General features: G+C 40.9%; 1 protein-coding gene and 1 pseudogene across 2 annotated transcripts in view; one reads left to right on the forward strand and one right to left on the reverse strand.

Annotated features, from left to right (window-relative positions):
• The window catches only part of LOC111140983 (solute carrier family 36 member 3), a 49,626-nt gene that overhangs the window by 9,101 nt on the left and 18,312 nt on the right, over positions 1-22,213 (forward strand). The window contains exons 5-10 of one of the 2 annotated variants that reach the window (XM_022493275.1): positions 4,733-4,817; positions 5,798-6,016; positions 8,280-8,378; positions 8,759-8,925; positions 11,333-11,502; positions 14,609-14,789. In XM_022493275.1, the coding sequence (XP_022348983.1) occupies positions 4,733-4,817; positions 5,798-6,016; positions 8,280-8,378; positions 8,759-8,925; positions 11,333-11,502; positions 14,609-14,789 (921 nt within the window). Of the gene's footprint in view, positions 1-4,732; positions 4,818-5,797; positions 6,017-8,279; positions 8,379-8,758; positions 8,926-11,332; positions 11,503-14,608; positions 14,878-22,213 lie in introns of those variants that run through there. The other variant, XM_022493274.1, reaches the window with a different exon arrangement.
• On the reverse strand, positions 211-1,534 carry LOC111140985 (annotated as a pseudogene).

The following is a 22,213-nucleotide window of genomic DNA, read 5'->3' on the forward strand; positions in this document are numbered from 1 at the left end:
TTCTTCTAGACTTTATCTCTACAGGTACATGAATATACGTGTGTGAGTGGAAATACAAGTTTCATTTAGCATTTTCTTGTACACTAAGTAGAATTTTGTTTTTGAAATTTGCTTTTTCATCTAATAATATATCTCTAATTTCTTTCCATGCTGGGACATAAAGATCTACCTGGTTATTTTTTTTGTCATTTAATAGAAATATGGGATTTATTAGTCAACTATAATCACAATACAATCACTATAGATTTCCCCTTCTGTATTCATCCCACCAAACGCAAAACAGGAGTGTGTCAGTATGACATTCTTCATGTGAGTCAGCATCTTGGGTCACTCCTTTGTCAGTGGAAGTCCCTTTCTCAGTATCACAGTTCAGAGTGACAAATTTGAATCTTCTTTCTCAGAAGTACACATCACTGGCCATGGAATGACACACATAGAATGATCTGAACGTCCAGGTAGTAGAAAATTTTCAGATTTTTTAAAAAGATTTTATTTATTTATTTGACAGAGAGAGAGATCACAAGTAGGCAGAGAGGCAGGCAGAGAGAGGGGGAAGCAGGCTCCCTGCCCAGCAGAGAGTCCGATGTGGGGCCAGATCCCAGGATCCCGAGATCATGACCTGAGCCGAAGGCAGAGGCTTAACCCACTGAGCCACCCAGATGCCCCGAAAATTTTCAGATTTAAGCAAAGTCCATCCAATGCTGCTTTTCTATGTAATACTGGTACATTGTGTCCAGTGTTGCTGCGTAGAAGAGTCACCCCTACAAAGATATGCAGGTGTTTCCCCATAATCTCAGTTGAGTGCACAGCACAGCCTATGGGAGGTGCCCCAGTGGGACTTAGCCTTTGCCACTTCATGTCACTTTAATCAGTGCAATGGACATTATCATAGAATTTGTCCCCTGCCAAGCCTCGTGGATGAAGACATTTGTCTCTTACTGCCACTGTCACATGAGGGGTGGAGGTTTTCCAAGTGTCTGTCTGTGACCAGGTTAGAGTGTCTGTGTCAAACACATGCAGCTTCACACCCAGATGGGCTGGGCACCTCTCTTTCCACCTGCAAAGACATACAACTGGTTTTCAATGGCTGCATGATGTGTGGAATGTTCTTGGGGTCGGTGGGGGACTGCTTACCTCTGGCATGGTCTCAAAGTCCTAGTTCCACGATTCGGAACTTGTAGGCAATTTCAGTTTCCTGACCTCCAAACACCCAGATGCTATTAGGTGCACAAGAGGAAATGGAGCTGGCATGCTTGAAATGGGGCAAGAGGCCCTCCAGGGTGGCTAAATCCCACTGGTGTGTTCCCGGACCTGTGCTGCGCACAGCAGAGAAGCTCTTGCTTGGATCTGCTCTCCCAACAATGAAGACCTTCCCTCTCTTGGCATCACCAACTGTGGGTAAATATGAGCAGCTGTGGCCAACTCAAGCACAGGAGCTGTCTTGGGGCAAGGGGCTGGTGCACGGTACAGTCAAGGTCTACCATGTTGCTTTCCTGGGCATGTCTCCAGGCTCCAAGACTGGCAGCAACTTCATGGTGTCCTGTGGCAGCTTAGGATGGTCCTGGGCTTACATGATTATTTTTTAAGGCTCAGAATGTTCCTCAGTGGAGACATGTGCCATAGTTGCATTTAAGTCTTCCCCAATAGTGAACATTCAGGCTGCTCCCTTGTTGATAAAAAGTACCTGTAATACAAGATGACTTTCTGTGTCTTAGCATCTCTTATTATCTCCTTGACTTTATAGATAAGCAGGGAGGGTTTTTATTGTCCTGGAAATATGTGACGACCAAAGCTCATAAGGAAAAAAATAACAGGTCCATGAACAGATACAGATAGGTGTTGCACCGAAATTCGACCCAAACCTAACATTCCAGCCTTTCCCAGCAGAGTCCTTCAGGAGGTAGTAAGTCAGTATTGTGGCTGCCAAGATCCCTTCTGCAGCTCCTCTCTTGTGACTCTCAGTAGGTCATTGCTCTCTTGATCAGGAGACACTCTGATTATCAGACAGGTGAGGTCATGGGGCAATAATGAATGAATGACTCACAAACACTCATCCTCTCTCCCCAAGGTTTATGTTTCAGATAACCCCTAATCAGAACTTTTGGGTAGGAAGGGTCCTTAGATACCACCATATCCATGCCTATTCAATGGCGAAATATAGAGCCCAGATAGGGCAATAAAGCTACCCAACATCACACAGGAATTTAGTGGCAGAGCAAGAACTAGAATCCTGAACTTCTAGCTCCCACCCATTACACTGTACCATTTCTCGAGAGGCCCAGTAACTGAAAAAGAGTTAGGAACATATTTTAAACAATGATTTGTAATTTTTAGTGTGCTAAGGGATATGTGGGAGCATGAGGTAGGCAATAATCATCAATAGGTGCTCAAGCCACGAGGTGAAAAGTCATTGGGAGACTTTATAGGAAGAAAACACTGACACCACCCAACCCCAGGTATTAATCATAGCATCTCATGTCTAGACATGGGATAACCAGACACAATGTGTCTTATAATGGAATACAGTAGGGAGTACAGAGTATCGCCCTGGAAATATTCTTGCCAGAGAGAGGAATAAAGAACCTCAGTCTAGTCAAGCTGCTAGATCTAATACCAGTTTACAGGAAACATGGGGTATGGAGAAATGCATTAACTGACATTATGAAGAAGTCATCAACCAAATCTAGGAAGTGGGACATACTACAAGATAAATTATCTGGTATCTTCAACACCCCCTAAACGGTTAAAAATTGCAAAGGGGGAAAAAAAAAAAGCAGAGCGAGGGGAATGCAACAGTTCTAAAAACTTAAGAGATGTCATAGTAATAACAAAACGCAATGTATAGACTTGTTTAGAAACCAGCAGTAAAATAGATATTTTTAAGACAATAAGAGAAATATGAATATGGACTGTTATTAAATGATATGAAGAAATTATTACTAATTTTGGAGGGATGATAATGGCATTTTGGAGATCTATATATAGTAAGTCCTTATCCATTAAAGTTATATATGGAATTATTTACAGATGAATTGCCTTAAATTCTCTAATCTGCTACAAATACTCCAACAAACAAGCATGTGTGTCGTAGGGGTAAAGGGAGAGATAGAAGAGGACTGGCAAAAAGTTAATAACTGTTGAAGCTGGGATTGGCAGGTGAGGAGTAATGGATTATTGTCATTCCTTTTGTATATGTTTAAAAATTTCCATCATAAAGAGAGAAAACATCTCTATTCTGGTCTCACATGATAATGAGCTTCTGATTTCAGAGGCTGATACAAGAGTCAGGAATCTGTATTTTTTTGCATAAACCTCAGGTAATTCTGATGCAAGTGGTACTGCACCCCAACTTTGAAAACCACTGCTCTAAGGCTATACTACCCTGAACACATCCAATTTCATCTAAACTGATCATATTTTTGTTCCCTTAAACAATAAATGCATCTCCAATTTTGGGACAATTGAAGAATACAAAAGAATAATGACCATAATGGAGTATAATATACTAAATTTTAAAAATTAGAGTGAGTTTTTTGTGTGATACCCCAAAAGAGGAAGAATATATCCTTCTTAAATACCAACTGATAAATTTAGAAAAAATGCCAGATAGAATGAGAAAACCATCACTCTGTCACCGATGAAATAATTGATTCAAACAAGGATCACCAATGAATGTCAAAACCCTTGGTTGGAGAGGAACAAGATATTCATGCCATCTCAAAGCTTTACTTCCAGATTATAACGAGGTTAAATGTGCATTTACAATGGACTCATCTGACAGTCATCATCACAGAGGAGCCACAGGACAGCATGGGCCTCCCAATATGATGGAAAAAATACCAAATATCACCTATGCGGTATGCTTGCCAAATATACTTACCTGAATCTAATCATGAGGAAGCAATCTTCCAACTCTACAGTGTGGGACATTCTACAAGAAAATTGTCCTTAATTCTTCCCCCAAAAGCCAATGTCATGGAAAATCAAAGAATGTGGATGTTCACAGGACTGGTCTACGTGGATAAAGACTAGAGATACAGCCACATGCAGTATAGAAACCTCAATTAGATCCTGAATCCAAAAAATAAATAATAGCTTAAGAGATATTTTGGAGACAATTGGGTTATTTAAAACATGGACTATATATTAGAGGACGTTGAGGTTGATTTTCTGGATCATAGTCTCCAGAGGGATATGCTGAGGGAGTTACAGTTGAAGTATTATGATATCTGCAGTAGTTCTGAAAAAGAATGCCTGTGTGGGGGGATGAATACGTACATTCATATACAAATCCATACTTATATAATGCAGTTAGGGCCAAAAGTTAACAATTGGCATATTAAGTTCAATGACATATTGATGTTAATTATATCCGTCTTTCAATTGTTTCTATGGGCTTGAAAATTTTTTTTAAATATTTTATTTATTTATTTGACAGACAGAGATCACAAGTAGGCAGAGAGAGAGGAGGAAGCAGGCTCACTGCCGAGCGGAGAGCCCGATGCAGGGCTCGATCCCAGGACCCTGGGATCATGACCTGAGCCGAAGGCAGAGGCTTTAACCCACTGAGCCACCCAGGCGCCTGGCTTGAAAATTTTTTTAACGTAAAAAAAATGTAGCAGAGTATTAAAAATAATAACAACAGAAATAATCACTTCAAAATATAAAAACAAATACATTTTAAAAAGTAATTTGTTTTCTCCCTCTATCTGTCTCTTCTTTTCCTCTTCAGGTACACTGTCAGCTTCTTATTAATCACCACCCAACTGGGATTCTGCAGCGTTTATTTTATGTTTATGGCAGACAACTTGCAACAGGTGAAAAGGATCTTCTGGGCAGAGTGGGAGAAAAGCAGACATCCCACTGCTAGGGCTGCATTAGCAAAAGTGTAGTGTTCGGATAGAGGGGGGAAATGGTTTCATTTGTCATTCCTCATCAGTCTACATGGGGGTTCTCTCAGTCCTGTCACTTGTTAAGAGGATTGTTGAGAAGTCAAAGCAACATCCGAGGAGTAGCCAGGATGGAAAAGAGGCTTGCTATCATGTCCAATCAGAAATCATTGAGAATTTTTAGCCTGAAAAGTGTTGCTGGAATTCACTGTAGGTATCTCAGGGTTGTCTGATTAAATATGAGACAAATAAGCTGCAGTCCGGGCCCTCATTGCTTTACCAAGAGGCATTATGAATCAGTCATAGCGTTCTTTCTTAGCTTCGTGGATAGAGGAAGCATAATTGGTTTTGTGCATTCAAACAGCCAGAGCTATGGCAAGTATTGTAGATGAAATATTCAAGCAGATGGATTTTGCTCAGAGCTTTCTAGTTTTTAGGACTAGCTAAAGTTAGAGAAGATATCCTTCTGTAATCAACTTCCATTCTCTGAGTATATGAAAGGAAACCACTTGACAGGAAAGAAGAGGTTGGGTTAGATGACAAAAGGAGATTTTAAGATTCTAAGGGTTTCTTATTGTCACAGTCATGGGCACCACAGTTGGGATTTCCAGATTTTGGGGAAAAAAATATATGTGTGTATGTATATACACACAACACACACACACACACACATGTATATGTGTGTGTGTGTGTGTGTGTGTGTGTATGCAACACCCAGTTAAATTGGTATTTCAATAAACACAGCAAGTTTGGTTTTGTTTTTTTACTGTGAATATGTCCTATGGAATATTTAGAACATACTGACTAAAAAGTTACTTGTGAATTATCTGAAATAGAAACTTAAATCGGCCTTTTGTATTTAATCTGACACTTCTAACTACACTCCTTATGAATTATGAATACATCAGATGGTAGAAGAAGTCCACATGACCTCCAGCAACTGCCAACCCAGGAAGATCCTGGTGCTGACTCCCATTCTGGACATTCGCTTCTACATGCTGACAATCCTGCCCTTCCTGGTCCTGCTGGTGTTCATCCAGAACCTCAGGCTGCTGTCCATCTTCTCGATGCTGGCCAACATCACCACCCTGGGGAGCATGGCTCTGATCTTTGAGTATATCATACAGGTCTGTGCCTAAAATCGACGGCAGAAGGGGTTCTGAGACACCTGGGGAAGGTTAGTATCATTATGGGCAGGTGAAGGTGAGGAAGGTGACCTGCTCTGAGCTAAAGTGACATCTGTGAACGCTTTGGCCCCACAAGCTGTAAGAGCTAGTTGACATCATCATTGTCGTCATCACATTGGATAACAGTGAGTCATTTGACAATTAGTTATTGAATACCTTCTGTGATCCAGGCATGGTGCAAGGCAGTGGGTGAAACTGATGGCATATCTGCTCTCATGGAGTCACATTCATTTGGGGAGATAAACCTCAACTAAGAACCAACAAAAGTTGTAACAGTGGTAGGTTGACAAGAGATACATGCATGATAAAGAAATTTTATTTACTTGATGTCAAGTTCTCAACATATATTAACTCATTGAATCTTTTCAGTAGTACTATTTTATATGTTTTATATTTTGTGAGTACTCAGCTTAGAGACAAGGAAACTGATAAACAGAAAGTAATTTTTTCACTAATTTCTATCAGTTTGCTTCCCAAGCCCGTGCTTTGCTATTATCATAGGCCCTGAAATTCTACCATTATAGCTTAATTTCTTTGACTCTGAAAATCTTTGGGGCTATATTAGTTTCCTACTGCTCCTGTAACAAATTATCACAAATCTAGCCTTTTAAAACAACACAAATTTATCTTACAGTTCTGGAGGTCTCACTGGGATAAAATCAAGGTGTCAGCAGGGCTGGGTTTCTCTTTGGAAGCTTATGGGGAGAATCTGTTTTCTTGCCTGCTCCAGCTTCTAGAGGCTGCCCACATGCCTTGGCTTATGGCTGCCTTCCATCTCCAAAGTCAGCAATGCAAAGCTAAGTGTGTCCCACACCACCATCTCTCTAGTTCTCTTTTCTGATCCCCTTTTCCACTTTTAAAGACCATTGTTATTACACTGGACCCACCCAGATGACCCAAGATAATCTCCTTCTTTTAAGGTTGGCTGATTAGAAACCTGAATTCAGTCTGAAAATTTAATTCTCCCTTGCCAAGTAATATAACATATTCAAAGGTTCCAGGGACTAGGACAAGGACATCTTTGGGAAAGAGCCATTATTCTGCCACAGGAGTCTATTAAAATAACCATTCTCTCTGCATGCATGTTGGCGCTATAGTAGAAGTGATGAGAAAGAGGTACTGGAGAGTGGGAAGACAGGAGACTGAATTCTCATCCAAGCTAGGCCACTGTCTTGCAAAATAGCCTTAGGCAACTCCCTTCTCCCTGGGTCCCACTTTGCCCACATGTAAAGATGTGGTAAATACATGAAAAGCACTCCTGAAGAAGGAATGAAATTCTGATCTACGCTGCAACATGGATGAACCTTAAAGACATTATGCTCAGTGAGATAAGCCAGCCACAAAAGGACAGGGATTATATGATTCCACTTTATGAGGTACCTAGCATTCTCAAATTCATAGAAACAATGTAGAATAGAGATGACCAGGAGCTGGGTAATAAAGAGTTATTATTTCATGCATACAAAGTTTCAAATTGGGAGGATGAAAAGTTCTGGAGATGGGTAGTGTTGTACATCAGTGAGAATGGACTCAGTGCCACTGAATTATACACTTAAGTGTTTAAAATATTAAATTTTATGCTATGAATAATTTACCACAATAAAAAGAAAGAACTTTTTAAAAAAGATTTATTTATTTGTTTATTTGAGACACACAGAGAGAGAAAGAAACCATGAGTGCGGGGAGGGACAGAGGGTGAGGGAGAGAGTCTCAAACAGACTCCCCACTGAGTGTGGACCCCCAACATGGAGCTCAATTTTAGAACCCTGAGATCATGACCTGAGCTGAAATCAAGAGTTGGATGCTTAGGCACCTGGGTGGCTAAGCTAGCTGAGTACCTGCCTTCAGTTCAGGTCATGGTCCCAGGGTCCTGGCATGGAGCCCTGCACCATGATGGCTCCCTGCTCGGTGGGAAGCCTGCTTCTCCCTTTCCTTCTGCTACTTCCGCTCATGCTTTCTCTCTCTTTTTCTATCAAATAAATAAATAAAATCTTTTTTAAAAAGTTTGGATGCTTAACTGACTGAGCCACTCAGGTGCCCCCAAGAACTTTTTAAAGATGAGAGGTCTGATTCAGCTCTAGCTACCTCACAGGTGCTCATGACACTCGTGATGGCAGGTGTGGCCCAATTTTCTACCAGGAAAAGTTTGAGGATGATTCTAATACCATGGCAAAAGAAATGCCCTTCTTCTCCTTCCTCTCAGGAGATTCCAGATCCCAGCAGCCTCCCCCTGATGGCAAGCTGGAAGACCTTCTTACTGTTCTTTGGTACAGCCATCTTCACATTTGAAGGCGTCGGTATGGTAAGATGGATGTGGGGTTTGCATAGAGGGTCCATGGTGCCCTCCTGGGAAGCCAGTTGTTCCAGATATCTTAAAATATTAATGAGAAGTGCAGGATATGATCTTTTCCTGGTAGAAGGGAAAATCAGGACCCATCCTGGTCACCAACTCCTCCATGCACCACACTAAGCCTTGAAGACTGAGTGCAAATGTACTCATTAGTCCAGCCAGAGTAGGGCACTCCTGGCAATAGAGAATGGAAGAAAATAAAAAAGAGTGTGGCCATTCCTGACCCTGGGCCACCCAGAGAAGGGTGTCTGTACCTGCAGATGAAGCCTGCTCCTTCACAAGGGGCCACGCTTCTGACTACCTCTTCTTTCTCAATCTCCTTTAACCTTTAGGTTCTGCCTCTCAAAAATCAGATGAAGCATCCACAACAGTTTTCTTTTGTTCTGTACTTGGGGATGTCCCTTATCATCATCCTCTACATCTGCCTGGGGACACTGGGCTACATGAAGTTTGGGTCCAACACCCAAGCCAGCATCACCCTCAACTTGCCCAATTGCTGGTATGTCCCTGCCTGCCTGTGGTGACGAGGGTAGTAGAGTCATGGGATCTGAGTCTTAGCAACAGAATGTGGCATTCCTTTGGGTTGTCACTAGCACCAACATTAACTGCCAATATTGGTGAGATGATAACCTGTGGGTTTGATCATATAGGCATTGTGCATTATCTGGTTAAGCTCTCATAACAGCCCTATGAGTTAGCATGATTTTCATCAAGTCCAGTCACTAGATGAGGAAGTTGATATTTGGAAAGGCTGTAGAGAACTCTCCCAGCTCACCTTGTTTGTGAGAAGCTGAAACTTGACACTGAACCTGTCTGATTCTATGGTTCAAAGACCCTAAAACAGAATGGTCTGGGAGTGTTTGGGAAATACAAACAGCAACAACAAAAAGTGTAACTCCAGAATAATGATCGAGGGTCTCGCAGATGGACTACTACTCAGGCCCCCAGTTCCAGAAATGGACCTAGACTGCCATTGTTATGCCCCAGCTGGAATTTAGTTTGGAGTTCTTACATTTGATTATTCGTTCGTTTACTCACCCACTTGTTCATCCAGGTAACATTTTGGGGGCTGGCACACAGCATTCATCAAGTGTTAGCTATTATCATTATTCTGACAGTATATAGTGAGTGCCTTGCAACTCAGCAGTCAGTAGAACCAAGTGTTGAAGGGCACAGGTTCTAAAACTAAGTAAAGGGATTCACATCCTGGTTCTTATGTGACCTTGTACAAGCTACCTAATTTTGCAGACCTCATTTCCATCATCAGTAAAATGGGGATAACCCTAATGCCTATGTGTATTGGCTCGGTTATTCTCCAGTAACAAACAACCCCAAAATTTCACTGGCTGAATACACACAAACGCTTAATTCTATGCTCATGCTACATGTCCATTATGGAGAGGCTGGGGCACAGAATGAGGAGACAGCCACTCCCTCAAATGTCAGATCAAAACATTACGGAGAGAGCAGTGAATCATGCCCTTCACCATGAAGCTGCCAAAGGAAAAGAAAAATGCCCAGAACGCAGTAAGTATTCATCAAGTATTAGCTCCTGCCCTTGTTATGTTCAGAGACGAGTAGAGTGGTAGGGTCTTCAACTCCCACAAGGCCACAGCTATAAAATGTGAAAAATACCACCAGCCCCACGCACCTCATTGTGTTGTGGTAATGACTAGGTGGGGTAATAATGTGGAATTTCCTTGAAGTCTTAGCTTACTTTATGCAAGTAAAATATCATTCTAATATGCTCCTCCCATTCTGGGCCATTCAGGCTGCCTTTGGCTACCTTGGGCAGGGCACATTCCTTGTGGGAGGGTCTCAGCTGGAAAACGTGGGCATCAGGTACCATGAGAACTTCACATCGGCTCTGAACCTGGCTGGCGACCAGATTCCCCAGAGGAGCCTTAGACAAATACCCCTTCCAAATAAGAAAAAGGCCAACAACCCAAGGAAAAAATGGGCGTGAACCCACAGTTCACAGTCAAATCTTTTAAATGGCATTTTATATATTTGAAAAAATACTTTGTTTCCCTCATAATAACAGAAATGCCTGAAAAAAAACAGAATGACAAAGACCAACACACATTCACACATTGTGTTTTGACAAAAATACTGGGAAGCAAGCTTTCCAAAAAGCTAGGATAACGAAGGGGAAATATGTCAGTAGCTATCCTAAGTTCAAATCACATGTACTTTCAGCCAGCATTTTTACCTCTCAGGGTGTATGCTAAATGTGCGTAAATAACTATGTAGCAGGATATGTTTTGCAGCATTGTTTACTAGCAAAAGACTGGGAATAATCTAAATATCCTTTAACTGGGACTGGTCAAAAAAATTATCGTGTATCTATGCAATTGGAATATTAAGCATCTATTACAAAGAAGAGCCAAATCTATGTATACTGATAAACAATCTCCAAGAAATATTTAATGAACAGAAATGGAGCTCAGCTGTGCGTAGAGGATGCTATGGTATGTGTGTAGGTGTATCTATATTCAGTATAAGATTTTTTATACACTGATTATTTTTGAAATGGCTACAGGAAAATTCTTAGAGGAGTTGCCTATGGAAAGAATGGGAATCAAGGGTGGGAGGGAAGCTTTTCACTCTATGACTCTGGAACTAGGAATTTTACTCTATATAAATAGAGCTTTTCAAGAAAGTAAAAGAATAAAAGGCACAGGTGTCTGAGACTGTACAGGTCTAATGAGTTAGAATATCCAGGAATGTCACTTTTAATGAGCTTCCTGGGTGGCTCTGATGGCAGGTCAAGCCTGAGCCGGTTCTGTAACTCCGTGATAGGTACTCAGTGATAGGTGTACCAGTACACCAGAGCAATGAGTGAGTCCTGAGTGACCCTGCCCAGGAGCCACATCAAATTTCACGTCCTATCCGTCTGTCTGCAGGCTGTACCAGTCGGTCAAGCTGATGTACTCCATTGGCATCTTCTTCACCTACGCCCTCCAGTTCCATGTCCCAGCCGAAATCATCATCCCCTTCGTCATCTCCCAGGTGTCAGAGAGCTGGACACTGTTAATAGACCTGTCTGTCCGCACAGCCTTGGTCTGTCTGACCTGTGAGTAGGATAAAAGGGCACTCTTCCTCCAAAGCTATGGCTGCTAGTCACACTGGCATCTCCCCCACTATCACTGGCTCTGCCACTTACCTTCTTTGGACCTTGGCCAAGATAACTTCACCTTCCTGAACCTCAACTTTCCATCTGAAAAATGGGCTTACACATGGAATGTATCCTTTGGCAGGTTTATGGGAGAAAGAAGTACCATTCATTCAATCATACTCTTATGTGCCTCCCAGATGCCAGGTGCCATACTGACATTGCCTTATATTCATGAAAGCCTGGCATCATAATATTACCAACTGGAGGAACGGTGGCCCAGAGAGTTTAGGTAACACACTCAAATCATAGAGCTGCTAAGCGACAGAGCTGGGAACTGAGCATCGGTTATATAGCACTTAAGTCTGTTTTCCATCGTGTGCCATAGAGGCACAATAATAGAGGGCAACTCTATTATAAATTAAGATCAAGTCCCTATCATAAAGTAGCCTTCAACTGTAGGAGAAAACAAGGGATGATTTGTCAAAGTCTTGGCGATCATTTTTTTGGGGTGCAACCTTTTCTCCTCTCCTCCTCCCATATTCCTTCCTTAATGCTTCCTTCATTCATTGATTCACTCATTCATTCTACATTAGGCACTGTTGGAGATGTGAACAGGGCTGGAGACTTTTTTCTCTGAAGTTTGTCCAGGGAAAGAACATCAGTAAAGGTGCCCCATGAGGAAAGAGGGAAAGAACTAGGGACGTTTTGCCTGGAGAAGTGAGGGCTTGGGAAACTTCTCCATCTGTCCTCAAACACCTATGGTATATATACAAGAGAGAGAAAATTTAGCCTTAAAGATTCCAGGAGTCGGAGATTAAAGTTGAAGAAATGAAGTTTTAGTTCAAGGTCAGGAGAAACTGTGTAATTGTTGGAACCTTCCAGCAGAAGAATATGCTATCAGATGCTATGCACCACATAAATGGATTTCTGGAAGCAGAAACAACACACCTGCTGGTTTAAGGTACTACAGAGTTTCTGGTCTGTAACAGGACACTAGGGACCTGCAGCTCTATTGTTTTGAGATCATTCCTAATAGGAAGGGTCTAAGTTGAAGAGAAAACCTGCACACAGGTTCAGGCCACTTGAGATCAGGGAAGACAGTGCTACACAGAGCTGACCGTCTAATGACAGGCCCTGTTTCTGTTACATGCCAGATGACCACTTCCTCCTCCTTTATTCAGCAGTCAATTCCATTATCTTTCATTCATTCAGCAGTCATATGTTGAGCACATACTATATGCCTGGCATTGTGCTAGGCACTGGGGATACAATAATGAATAATAAAGAAGACATGTTGCGTAAGAAATATATACAAGGAAATAATTACAACACATTGTGATGAATGTTAAGATGGCACGTAATGAGGTACCATATAATGGTTAAGATAAAAGGATACTCTGAGAGCACATTAGAAGGTCCTGTACTTTAGCCAAGGCCAGATCAGGGAGTCCTCTCCAGTGGAGTGATATTTCAGTTAAGACCTAAAAGATCTTAACTGGGTTAACCTGGGTTGCTCAGTTGGTTGAGCATCTGCCTTTAGTTCAGGTCATGACCTCAGGGTTCTGGGATGGAGCCCCACATTGGGCTCCCTGCTCAGCAGTGAGTCTGTTTCTCTCTCTCCTTCTGCCCCTCTGCCTGCTTGTGTTCCCTCTCACTTTCTTTCTCTCCATCAAATAAATAAAGTTTTTTTTTAAAAAGACCTAAGAGATAAGTAGAAGATAGATGGAGAAGGGAAGAATGAACCACATTAGGAAGGAGGCTGTGCACAGAACTGAGGCAAGTACTTACATACGGCCTCTTAGAAGAACTAAAAGTAGTGGGGACTGATAAGACATGAAGCCAGAGCACCTGGCAAGGCCCAAGTTGTCAGAGACCTTGTGCTAAAGAGATGGAAGTGGGGAGCCATAGAAGGTCTATGAGCAGTGGGTTGGTATCACCAGATAGGATCTTTCTAGAGAACTCATCCAGACTGCCTTATATTATAGCTTTCCATTAAAATATTTTCTCTGCCCTGTCAGTGTGAGGTCTCCTGGAGAAGAGATAGATTTTCTCTGTGCCTCCACCAGTAAGCAATTCATTAAATATCTGAGAAGGGAAAGCTGTGGACCTGACCATCCCATCAGAGGGGTGACGAATTCTCAACTGCAAGAGTTGATGAGTCTCTCTCATTCTCTGAGTAGATGTGTTGCAGCAATTTCAGAAAGAGGTGAGGTTTTCTTCAAATCCAGCAGGCTAGTTTGAGTGCTCTTGTGGACAGTTTTTCCCTAATTTGTTCGTAGGAAAATCATACAGTTGTGCAAAGTGAAATCATATATGTGGTATAGTTATTCACTCATACATTATTGAAATTGGAATCCCCTAGAAAATCCATGATGTCTGTTCATCATCTGTAGGAAAGATGGAGATTTAAGACCATGGTGTTTTAGATGAGATGGGGAGGGAGCAGCCTATTGCTATCTTCATGTATTATGTTCTTTTTAGTTACCAGAATCATTCTAGGAGTGGGAAAACAAGTCATTCAGATTCTGACAACAAAGCCATCTCCCATTTTTAAGTCATTCTTGCTTCTAGATAGTGGCTGTGTTTTGTAGAGTAGTACAAATTCACAGTAGATTCAGTGTCTGAGTAAGAGCATCTATGATGTACAAGTTCTTTCATATGCAAGGGATGCAGCATAGACAAGTGGAAGGGCCTTAGACACATTTCAATGGATTCTCATCTCAGAGAATTTGTGACCTTGACCACATCCCATTTCCTTGGAACTCTAGATTCCCCCATCTCTTGAATGAGAAGGAGAGAATAGATGCATGGTACAGGAGCCCATCCTCTTTTATGTTTTAGATAAAACATAAAAGAAGAGCATCTATATTGGTCTTTAAAACAGCGGGGGGAATCCAAAACCACAGTGCCTGACCTACTGCTCTCATCTGCAAGGGATCCCTTGCTCACATTTCCAAAATGGTCTGGGATCCATGGGATTATAAGGCTCCAAAGAAATGTTTGGTTTCTGAACTTCCCTCTTGCAGGAACAATCAGGGATTCTAAGTTTCTTCTCTCTCTGCAGGTGTCTCAGCCATCCTCATCCCCCGCCTGGACCTGGTCATCTCTTTTGTGGGCTCTGTGAGCAGCAGTGCCCTGGCCCTCATCATCCCACCTCTCCTGGAGCTCGTCACCTTTTATGCTGAAGACATGAGCTGTGCCACCATTGCAAAGGATGTCATGATCAGCATCCTGGGCCTTTTAGGGTGTGTATTTGGAACATACCAAGCCCTCTATGAGTTGATCCAACCCATCAACCATTCCATAACCAATTCCACAGGTGTCTTTGCATAATTATCTATTTTTATTCTAATAGCTCTCCTTTCCTCCCATCCCCAACTTGACTTTCATTGTGGATGTTATATACATTCATCAAACCCCAACATCTCTATATTAATTAGCGGCTTCTTTATCTTTCCAAGAGAAATGTACATGACACAAGTCAGTACTCATACCTCTCAGACTATGCCTTTTTTGGTTTTGGATTTCTTTGGAGGTCTTTTGTACCTATGAACCAAAACCACATTCAACCATTTGTACCATCAGCCTCATGTACTGGGAAGAGGGATGACATTTGCCCATGATATCCCTGGAAACAGACCAAGCATGAATGTAAATGCAAAAGCAATTTTTTTTTTCTAGAGAAAAAAACATTTTTTTCCTACATTTGTTTCCCTTAAAGCATAAGATTTAGAGAAGTATATGCTGGGGAAGTGGGATTTTCTATTTGAATATTCTTCTAAGTGGAAGTCACAGACAGAACAAAAACAGAACTTATCAGTAATTTTATCCAACCATTTGGCTCTGCCACTAATTTCCCAAGGGATCTTGGGCAAGTTCCTCCCTCTCTCTGTCTCAGTTTTCCCATCTATGAAATGAGATACTGGACGAATTGGTTGTTAAGGGTTCATCTAGATACAACATTCTGAAAGTGAAAAGAAGAATTTATCCTTCAACCACCTGTGTGAAAATAAAAGTGTTTGCCATTTAGCAAGCCACATTATTGCCCTGGAGATATGGGCCTACCAGAAGTAAGGTAAGGAATACAAACATAATTCTTAGCAATCTGTTGTAGTGGTGACTTCCCTACCTAGAAGACATTACCTCTTTCTCTCTCTCTCTCTCTTTTTTCTCTCATATCTCAAGGCCACTTAGAACTATTTAGGCTGAAGAGGCTGTGCAATTTGCGTGAGAGAAGGATTTCATCATGTGCAAGGACTACTGACCTACTTAACAAAAATTATACCTAGTATTGGGAAGGGTTTTGAAAAACAGACAGTCTTGTACTCTGCAGATGGGAGTATACATTGTTATGGCTTTTCTGAGGGACAATTTTATAATACATAAATTTTTAAATATGTGGCCCTCTGACCCACTAGTCCTGAGAATTTATCCTAAGAATATTTTGGGTTTGCAAAAATTTATGCAAAAGGAGAGTTTGTGTTTTTTATAATATTAAAAAATTGGAAGCAAACATCCAACATTAGGTTAAGTTATGACTCATCCAAAATAAAATGGTGTGATGCTGCCACACATTGAAAAAATGCATCTATTGATAGGCAAATATGTTTGTGATTGATCAGTGGGAAAAGGCTTGTTTATTAAAAACATATGTAAACCAAAACTAGACAAAGACATTATGAGAAGATAAAGCTATGGATCAAAATATTTCATGGACATAAATGTAAAAATTGTAAGCAAAATTTTAGTAAACCAAATCCAACAATATATTAAAAGGGTAATATGTCATGGCAAAATGGGATTTATCCTAGGAATACAGGATTGGTTTAATATTTGAAATCAGTGTAATTCACCATTACTAACAATCTAAAAAAAAGAGATAATCATCTCAATAGACACAGAAAAGCATTTGGCAAATCTAACATCCATTCCTAATATAAAACTCCCAACAACTAGGAATAGAAGGGAACTTTCACAACCAGTAAAAAGCATCTATGAAAACCTACAGCTAATGTCATACTTGATGGAAAAAAAATGAATGCTTTCCCTGTAAGAAAGATCAGAAGCCCTTCAACACACTAGTGGATAAAGAAGATGTGGTCCATATATACAATGGAGTATGATGCCTCCATCAGAAAGGATGAATACTCAACTTTTGTATCAACATGGGCAGGACTGGAGGAGATTATGCTGAGTGAAATAAGTCAAACAGAGAGAGTCAATCATCATATGGTTTCACTTACTTGTGGAGCATAAGGAATAACACAGAGGACTTTGGGAGTTGGAGGGGAGATGTGAGTTGGGGGAAATCGGAGGGGAAGACGAATCGTGAGAGACTGTGGATGCTGAGAAAAAAAACTGAGGGTTTTTGAGGGGAGGCATATTGGGGAGTTGGGTGAGCCTGGTGGTGGGTATTAAGGAGGGCACGTATTTCATGGAGCATTGGGTGTGATGCATAGTGAATCTTTGAACACTGAAAAAAAGTAAAATAAAATTTAAAAAAAGAAAGATCAGAAGCAAATCAGAGATGTCTACTCTCACAGCTTCTATTTGATATTGTGTCAGATATCTAGACAATGAAATTAGGCAAGAAAAAGAAATAAATGGCATCCAGATCAGAAAGGAAGAAGGAACCATCTTTATGAAGATGGCATGCTGTACTCACTTCAGCAGCACATATACTAAAAATGAAGATGGCATGATACCAATGTAGAAAACCCAATGGAATCTACAAAAAAGCTACTACTAATTGGTTTACAAAGCTTCAGGACACAAGGTCAGTATACAAAATCCAATTGTGTTTCTCTGTACTAGCTGAGAACAATCAGAAATTGCATTTAAAATTGCATCAAAATATGCAATAATGGGGGATAAATCTGATGAAATATATGAGGCACCTGTTAAAGACTATAAAATATAATCTTTATAAAGACAATAATATATTACTAAAAGAAATTAATGCCTAAATAAATGAAGAGACATGCCTTGTTAATGACCGAGAAGACTCTGTGGTTAAGATATCAATTCTCGGGGCACCTGGGTGGCTCAGTGGGTTAAGCCGCTGCCTTCAGCTCAGGTCATGATCTCAGGATCCTGGGATCGAGCCCCGCATCGGGCTCTCTGCTCAGCAGGGAGCCTGCTTCCTCTCTCTCTGTCTGCCTCTCTGCCTGCTTGTGATCTCTCTCTGTCAGATAAATAAATAAAATCTTTAAAAAAAAAAAAAAAAAAGATATCAATTCTCACCAAATTTGGCAGGATTTTTATTTTTTTTAAGTTGACCAGCTGATTCTAAAATTCATACGAAAATGTAAAGGACCTAGAATAGCCAAAATATTTTTGAAAAAGAACAAAGATCGAGAGCTAACACTGTCTGATTTCAAGAATTGTAACAAAGCTATGGTAACCAAAACTGGTGTTGGTGCCAAGACAGACGAGTACATGAATAGATCAAAATAGAGCCCAGAATAAATTCTACCCATATGCGGGCAACTGATTTTTGACAAAGGTGCAGAGTAGTGGGAAAGGATTGCCTTTTCAAGAAATGGAGCTACAGGGGCGCCTGGGTGGCTTACTGGGTTAAGCCTCTGCCTTATGCTCAGGTCATAATCCCAGGGTCCTGGGATGGAGTCCCACATCAGGCTTGCTGCTAAGCAGGGAGCCTGCTCCCTTCCCTCTCTCTCTCTGCCTGCCTTTCTGCCTACTTGTGATCTCTCCCTCTCTCTGAAATAAATAAATAAATAAAAATCTTAAAAAAAAAAAAGGAATGGAGCTACAAAAATTGGATATCAATATGCCAAAAAAAAGAGATCCATATTTTACATTATATATATTAATCAACTCAAAATAGACCTATGGACATTTGGCCTAAATATAAAACCTAAAACTATAAGATTTTTAGAAGAAATCTTAGGGGACAAATTTTGTGACCTTGAGTTAAGTGAAAATTTCTTAGATACAACACCCAAAGCACAGTCCATTAAAGAACAAATCACTAAAGTAGACTTTGTCAAAATTAAAACTTTTGCTCTTCAAAGGCACTGTTGAAAGGATGGAAGGAAAAGTCACAGTCTGAGAAAAACTTTGCAAAGTTATGTCTAAGGAAACACTCATACCCAGAGTACATGAAGGACTCTCAAAGCTCAGTGACAAGGAAACAACTTTTTTTTTTTTTTTTTTTTTAAATAGACAAAGTTTGAACAGACCCATTACCAAAGAAGATATGTGGCTGGTAAATAAGCATAGGAGAATATGTTCAACATCATTAGTAATTAGGGAAATTCAAATAAAAGTCATAATGAGATACCACGATTTATCTAAAATTTAAAAGATTGACCCTACTAGAGTTGGCAAAGATGTGGAGGAACTGGAACTCCCATAAAAGAAAAGGAAGCATATACCTGTAAAAAGACTTGTCCATAAATATTCATGATAGCTTTATCATAGTAGAAAATGCAACCTGTTCCAGAGGGACAGAAAACAAATCTGGTTTCTGAAAGGGGAAGGGGTGGATGGAGTGAGTGGGAAGTATTACAAAGGGGCATGAGGAAACTTTTGGACGTTATGGATAATGTGTTCATAATTTCGATTGTGAGGACGGCTTCCCAGGGTATGTATCTCAAAACTTACCAGTTAAACACTTTAGATATGTGCAGTTTAATATTAGCTATACCTCAATACAACTGTTAAAAATAAAATGCGAAGCATGATTCCATGTTGGTTCTTTTTTAAAAAGAGGTCATTTGCATATAGTCAAGCAATTTTAAAGGGTATGCAGAGCATAAAATGTTATAGGAACTTTCACCAAGTTGGTTGAGTTAGGAGTGAAATTTTATGCTTTTTTTTTTTTTTTGCTTGCTTGCTTGTGTTATTGTATTTTTAACAGTAATGTATTGATTTTACAACTAAGGAAACTTTATGTAAGGGGAAATTTTAATGATGATTTGTTTCACTATAGTGGAAACACAATGTAAAAAAAAACTTTTTATTTTTAAAGTATGTAAAGCATAAATGTATAGTATAATGAATACTTAGAGGCAATGTCACTTTTCTTTTTTTTTAAGATTTTATTTATTGATTTGGCAGAGACGGAGAGAGAGAGAGAACACAGGCAGGGGAAGGAACAGAGGGAAAGGGAGAAGCAGGCATCCCACAGAGCAGGAGGAACCCGATGCAAGACTTGATCCCAAGACCCTGAGATTACGAAATCACGACCCCAGCCAAAGGCAATCACTTAACCAACTGAGCCACCCAGGCGCCCAGTAATATCACTTTCAACCTTCCCTTCTATAACATGATTGATGCTATGGAACACCAGGAATCCCAGCAGAGTTAGGAGAGTTCTCATCTTCAGTCATCATCCATTGCCAATAGTCAGATGTCAAGCAACAACCTCTTAGAAGAGATGAGAAGTAGCTATGAAAGAGAGGGGGGTAGAGAGAAGCATCCTATCACTAGATAAGAAAGCTATAAACCAATAACAAAATCTTTGCTCTTTTGAGACTCAGGCAACAAGTATGGAGAAAGGCTTTGGGGAATATAGTGAAGACTTCCTTTAGAATACAGGGCAATAAAAATGCAAGTAAGACAGTGTAGTTTATGACCTTAGGGTAGGAGATGGTTATAGACCCTGTTGAGATTCTAATGGAAGTCATAGATCCTCCTTCATAAAATTCACATATATGTGCACATGCTAAGATCTACATGCAATTTCAGGCACAATCACAAAGTCCATGAAGCTAATAGATCCTGGCTTGCAAAAGAACCTCTGGGAAAAGGAATGTAAGAATCTCTGCTTCTCATAGCACTGAATAATCTATAGATAGTGGATAGCCAACCTTGGCACTAGAGTTTGCATGCAAAATAAAACAATGCAAAACAGATTAGGGAGGTAAGCCACCAGACAATGAACGTCAGGCATCATGCGACTGGCGCAACACATGCTATCTGATTGCAACCTACATTCAGATCTTCAGATCACTGATAGGACCCAAACTGGCCATTCCAACTGCAACAATGCAGGCTGAATTCTCCCCACTTCATTCCTGCCCCCACCCCCGACCAGGACCTTCAGAAATGTTTCCCATTGTAGTTCTCTGCTGGACAAATGTGATCAGTCTTAAAATGACAGAGCTGGACTTCAGATCTTCAGCAAGCCCCCTGAAAGAAGGAGCAATAAGAGAACTGGGATTGCTACAGAACTCAAGTCGATATTGCTAAAGCAACACAGGCTCTGCCTGGGTGGGAGGCGTGATGGGCAGCAGAAGTCACCCACGTGAAATGGAGGCATCCAGAGTTGGTTCCAAGTGACCCAAGTGCAACCGTTTATAAGTCACAGTGCCCCTGGCAATGAAACTGAAAGGCAAATTCCTAAGGACGCACAAGATTTGCTCTTGGCAAACAGTGTCCAGGCTGACTCAGACCTACACAGGAGAGCCTCGAGCAAGTCCCTGAGTTCAAAGATTTAAAAAAAAAAAAATGGGTGAGGGGGCAGAACTTCTGCCTGGTATGCCAATACCACGTGAAAGTGAAATTGAAGTGATATGACCCTTGAAAGGGAAGATCTTCAGGAGGACTCCAACTTAAGAAGCTGGGCTTATAGGTCACGGAGGTAAGCTACCAGACAAGAAAACTCAGCCACTGTGTGATGGGTACAACATACACTCTGATTGCAATCAGCACTCTGAAGATCACCAATAGGACCCAAACTGATCAGTCTAGTCGCAACAATGGAGGATAAACTCTCTGTTGTCTGGGCTGCTTTGGCAAAAACTGGGACCCACTTGCAAGGCCCTGGGTGAGCTGGCCCCTCCCCACCTCTCCAGCTTCTTCCTGCACCAGCAGCACCTTTTCTTTCCAGTCCTAACAGCCCTTGTCCGGTTCCCTAAACACACCGTGTACCCCCTTGCTGCAGAACTTCCCCATACACTATTCCTCTCATTCCCTGATGCATTCCTCCTCATTTCTCAGATGTCAGCTGCTACGTCCTCAAGAAAACCCTCTCTGATTTCATGCACCAACCCAGACTCTGTAGTCCCCAGGATCTTCTATCTTGTAACACACCACAGTTGTGGTATTTACTTGCATACATTTGTCTCCCTTGCTGGGCTGAAGTGGCATGAGAGCTAGCTCATACCCTCTTTGTACCTCAAAATGGAAACTTCAGCAATATATTTTTACAACTTTCTATTTTGAAAAAACTTAAAGGTGGCAAAAATAATACAGAGTTCCCAATACACCTTCCGCCTAGCTTTCACTAATGTTAACATCTTACAGAACCCTAATGCAATGATCAAAACCAAGTAATTGACATTGGTGAAATCCTGTTTCTGGGCCTTTTTCTAATCCAGCATTGAATTCAAGAGCCCACAGTTTATTCTCTCTGATCTGTGACCGTTCTTCAGTCTTTCCTTATTGTTCATGGCCCCACACTTTTGAAGAATACTGGGCATTTATTTGGTAGTGTCTCTCAATTTGGGTTTGTCTCTTTTCTCCTCACTGAGGTTAACCCGTTTCTTACAATACCACACAAGTCTCATTGTGTTTTATCAGTGCCTCATATTGGGAGGTGCCCAAGGTCAATGTCTTATTATTAGTGATGTTAACTTAGTGATTTACATTTGATTAAGGGGGCGCCTGACAGTTTTCTCACCATAAAGTGACGATTCTCCCC

This window comes from Enhydra lutris, unplaced genomic scaffold, assembly GCF_002288905.1.
Source record: "Enhydra lutris kenyoni isolate GAN:26980312 unplaced genomic scaffold, ASM228890v2 scaffoldscaffold5, whole genome shotgun sequence".
Classification (NCBI taxonomy): Eukaryota; Metazoa; Chordata; class Mammalia; order Carnivora; family Mustelidae; genus Enhydra; species Enhydra lutris.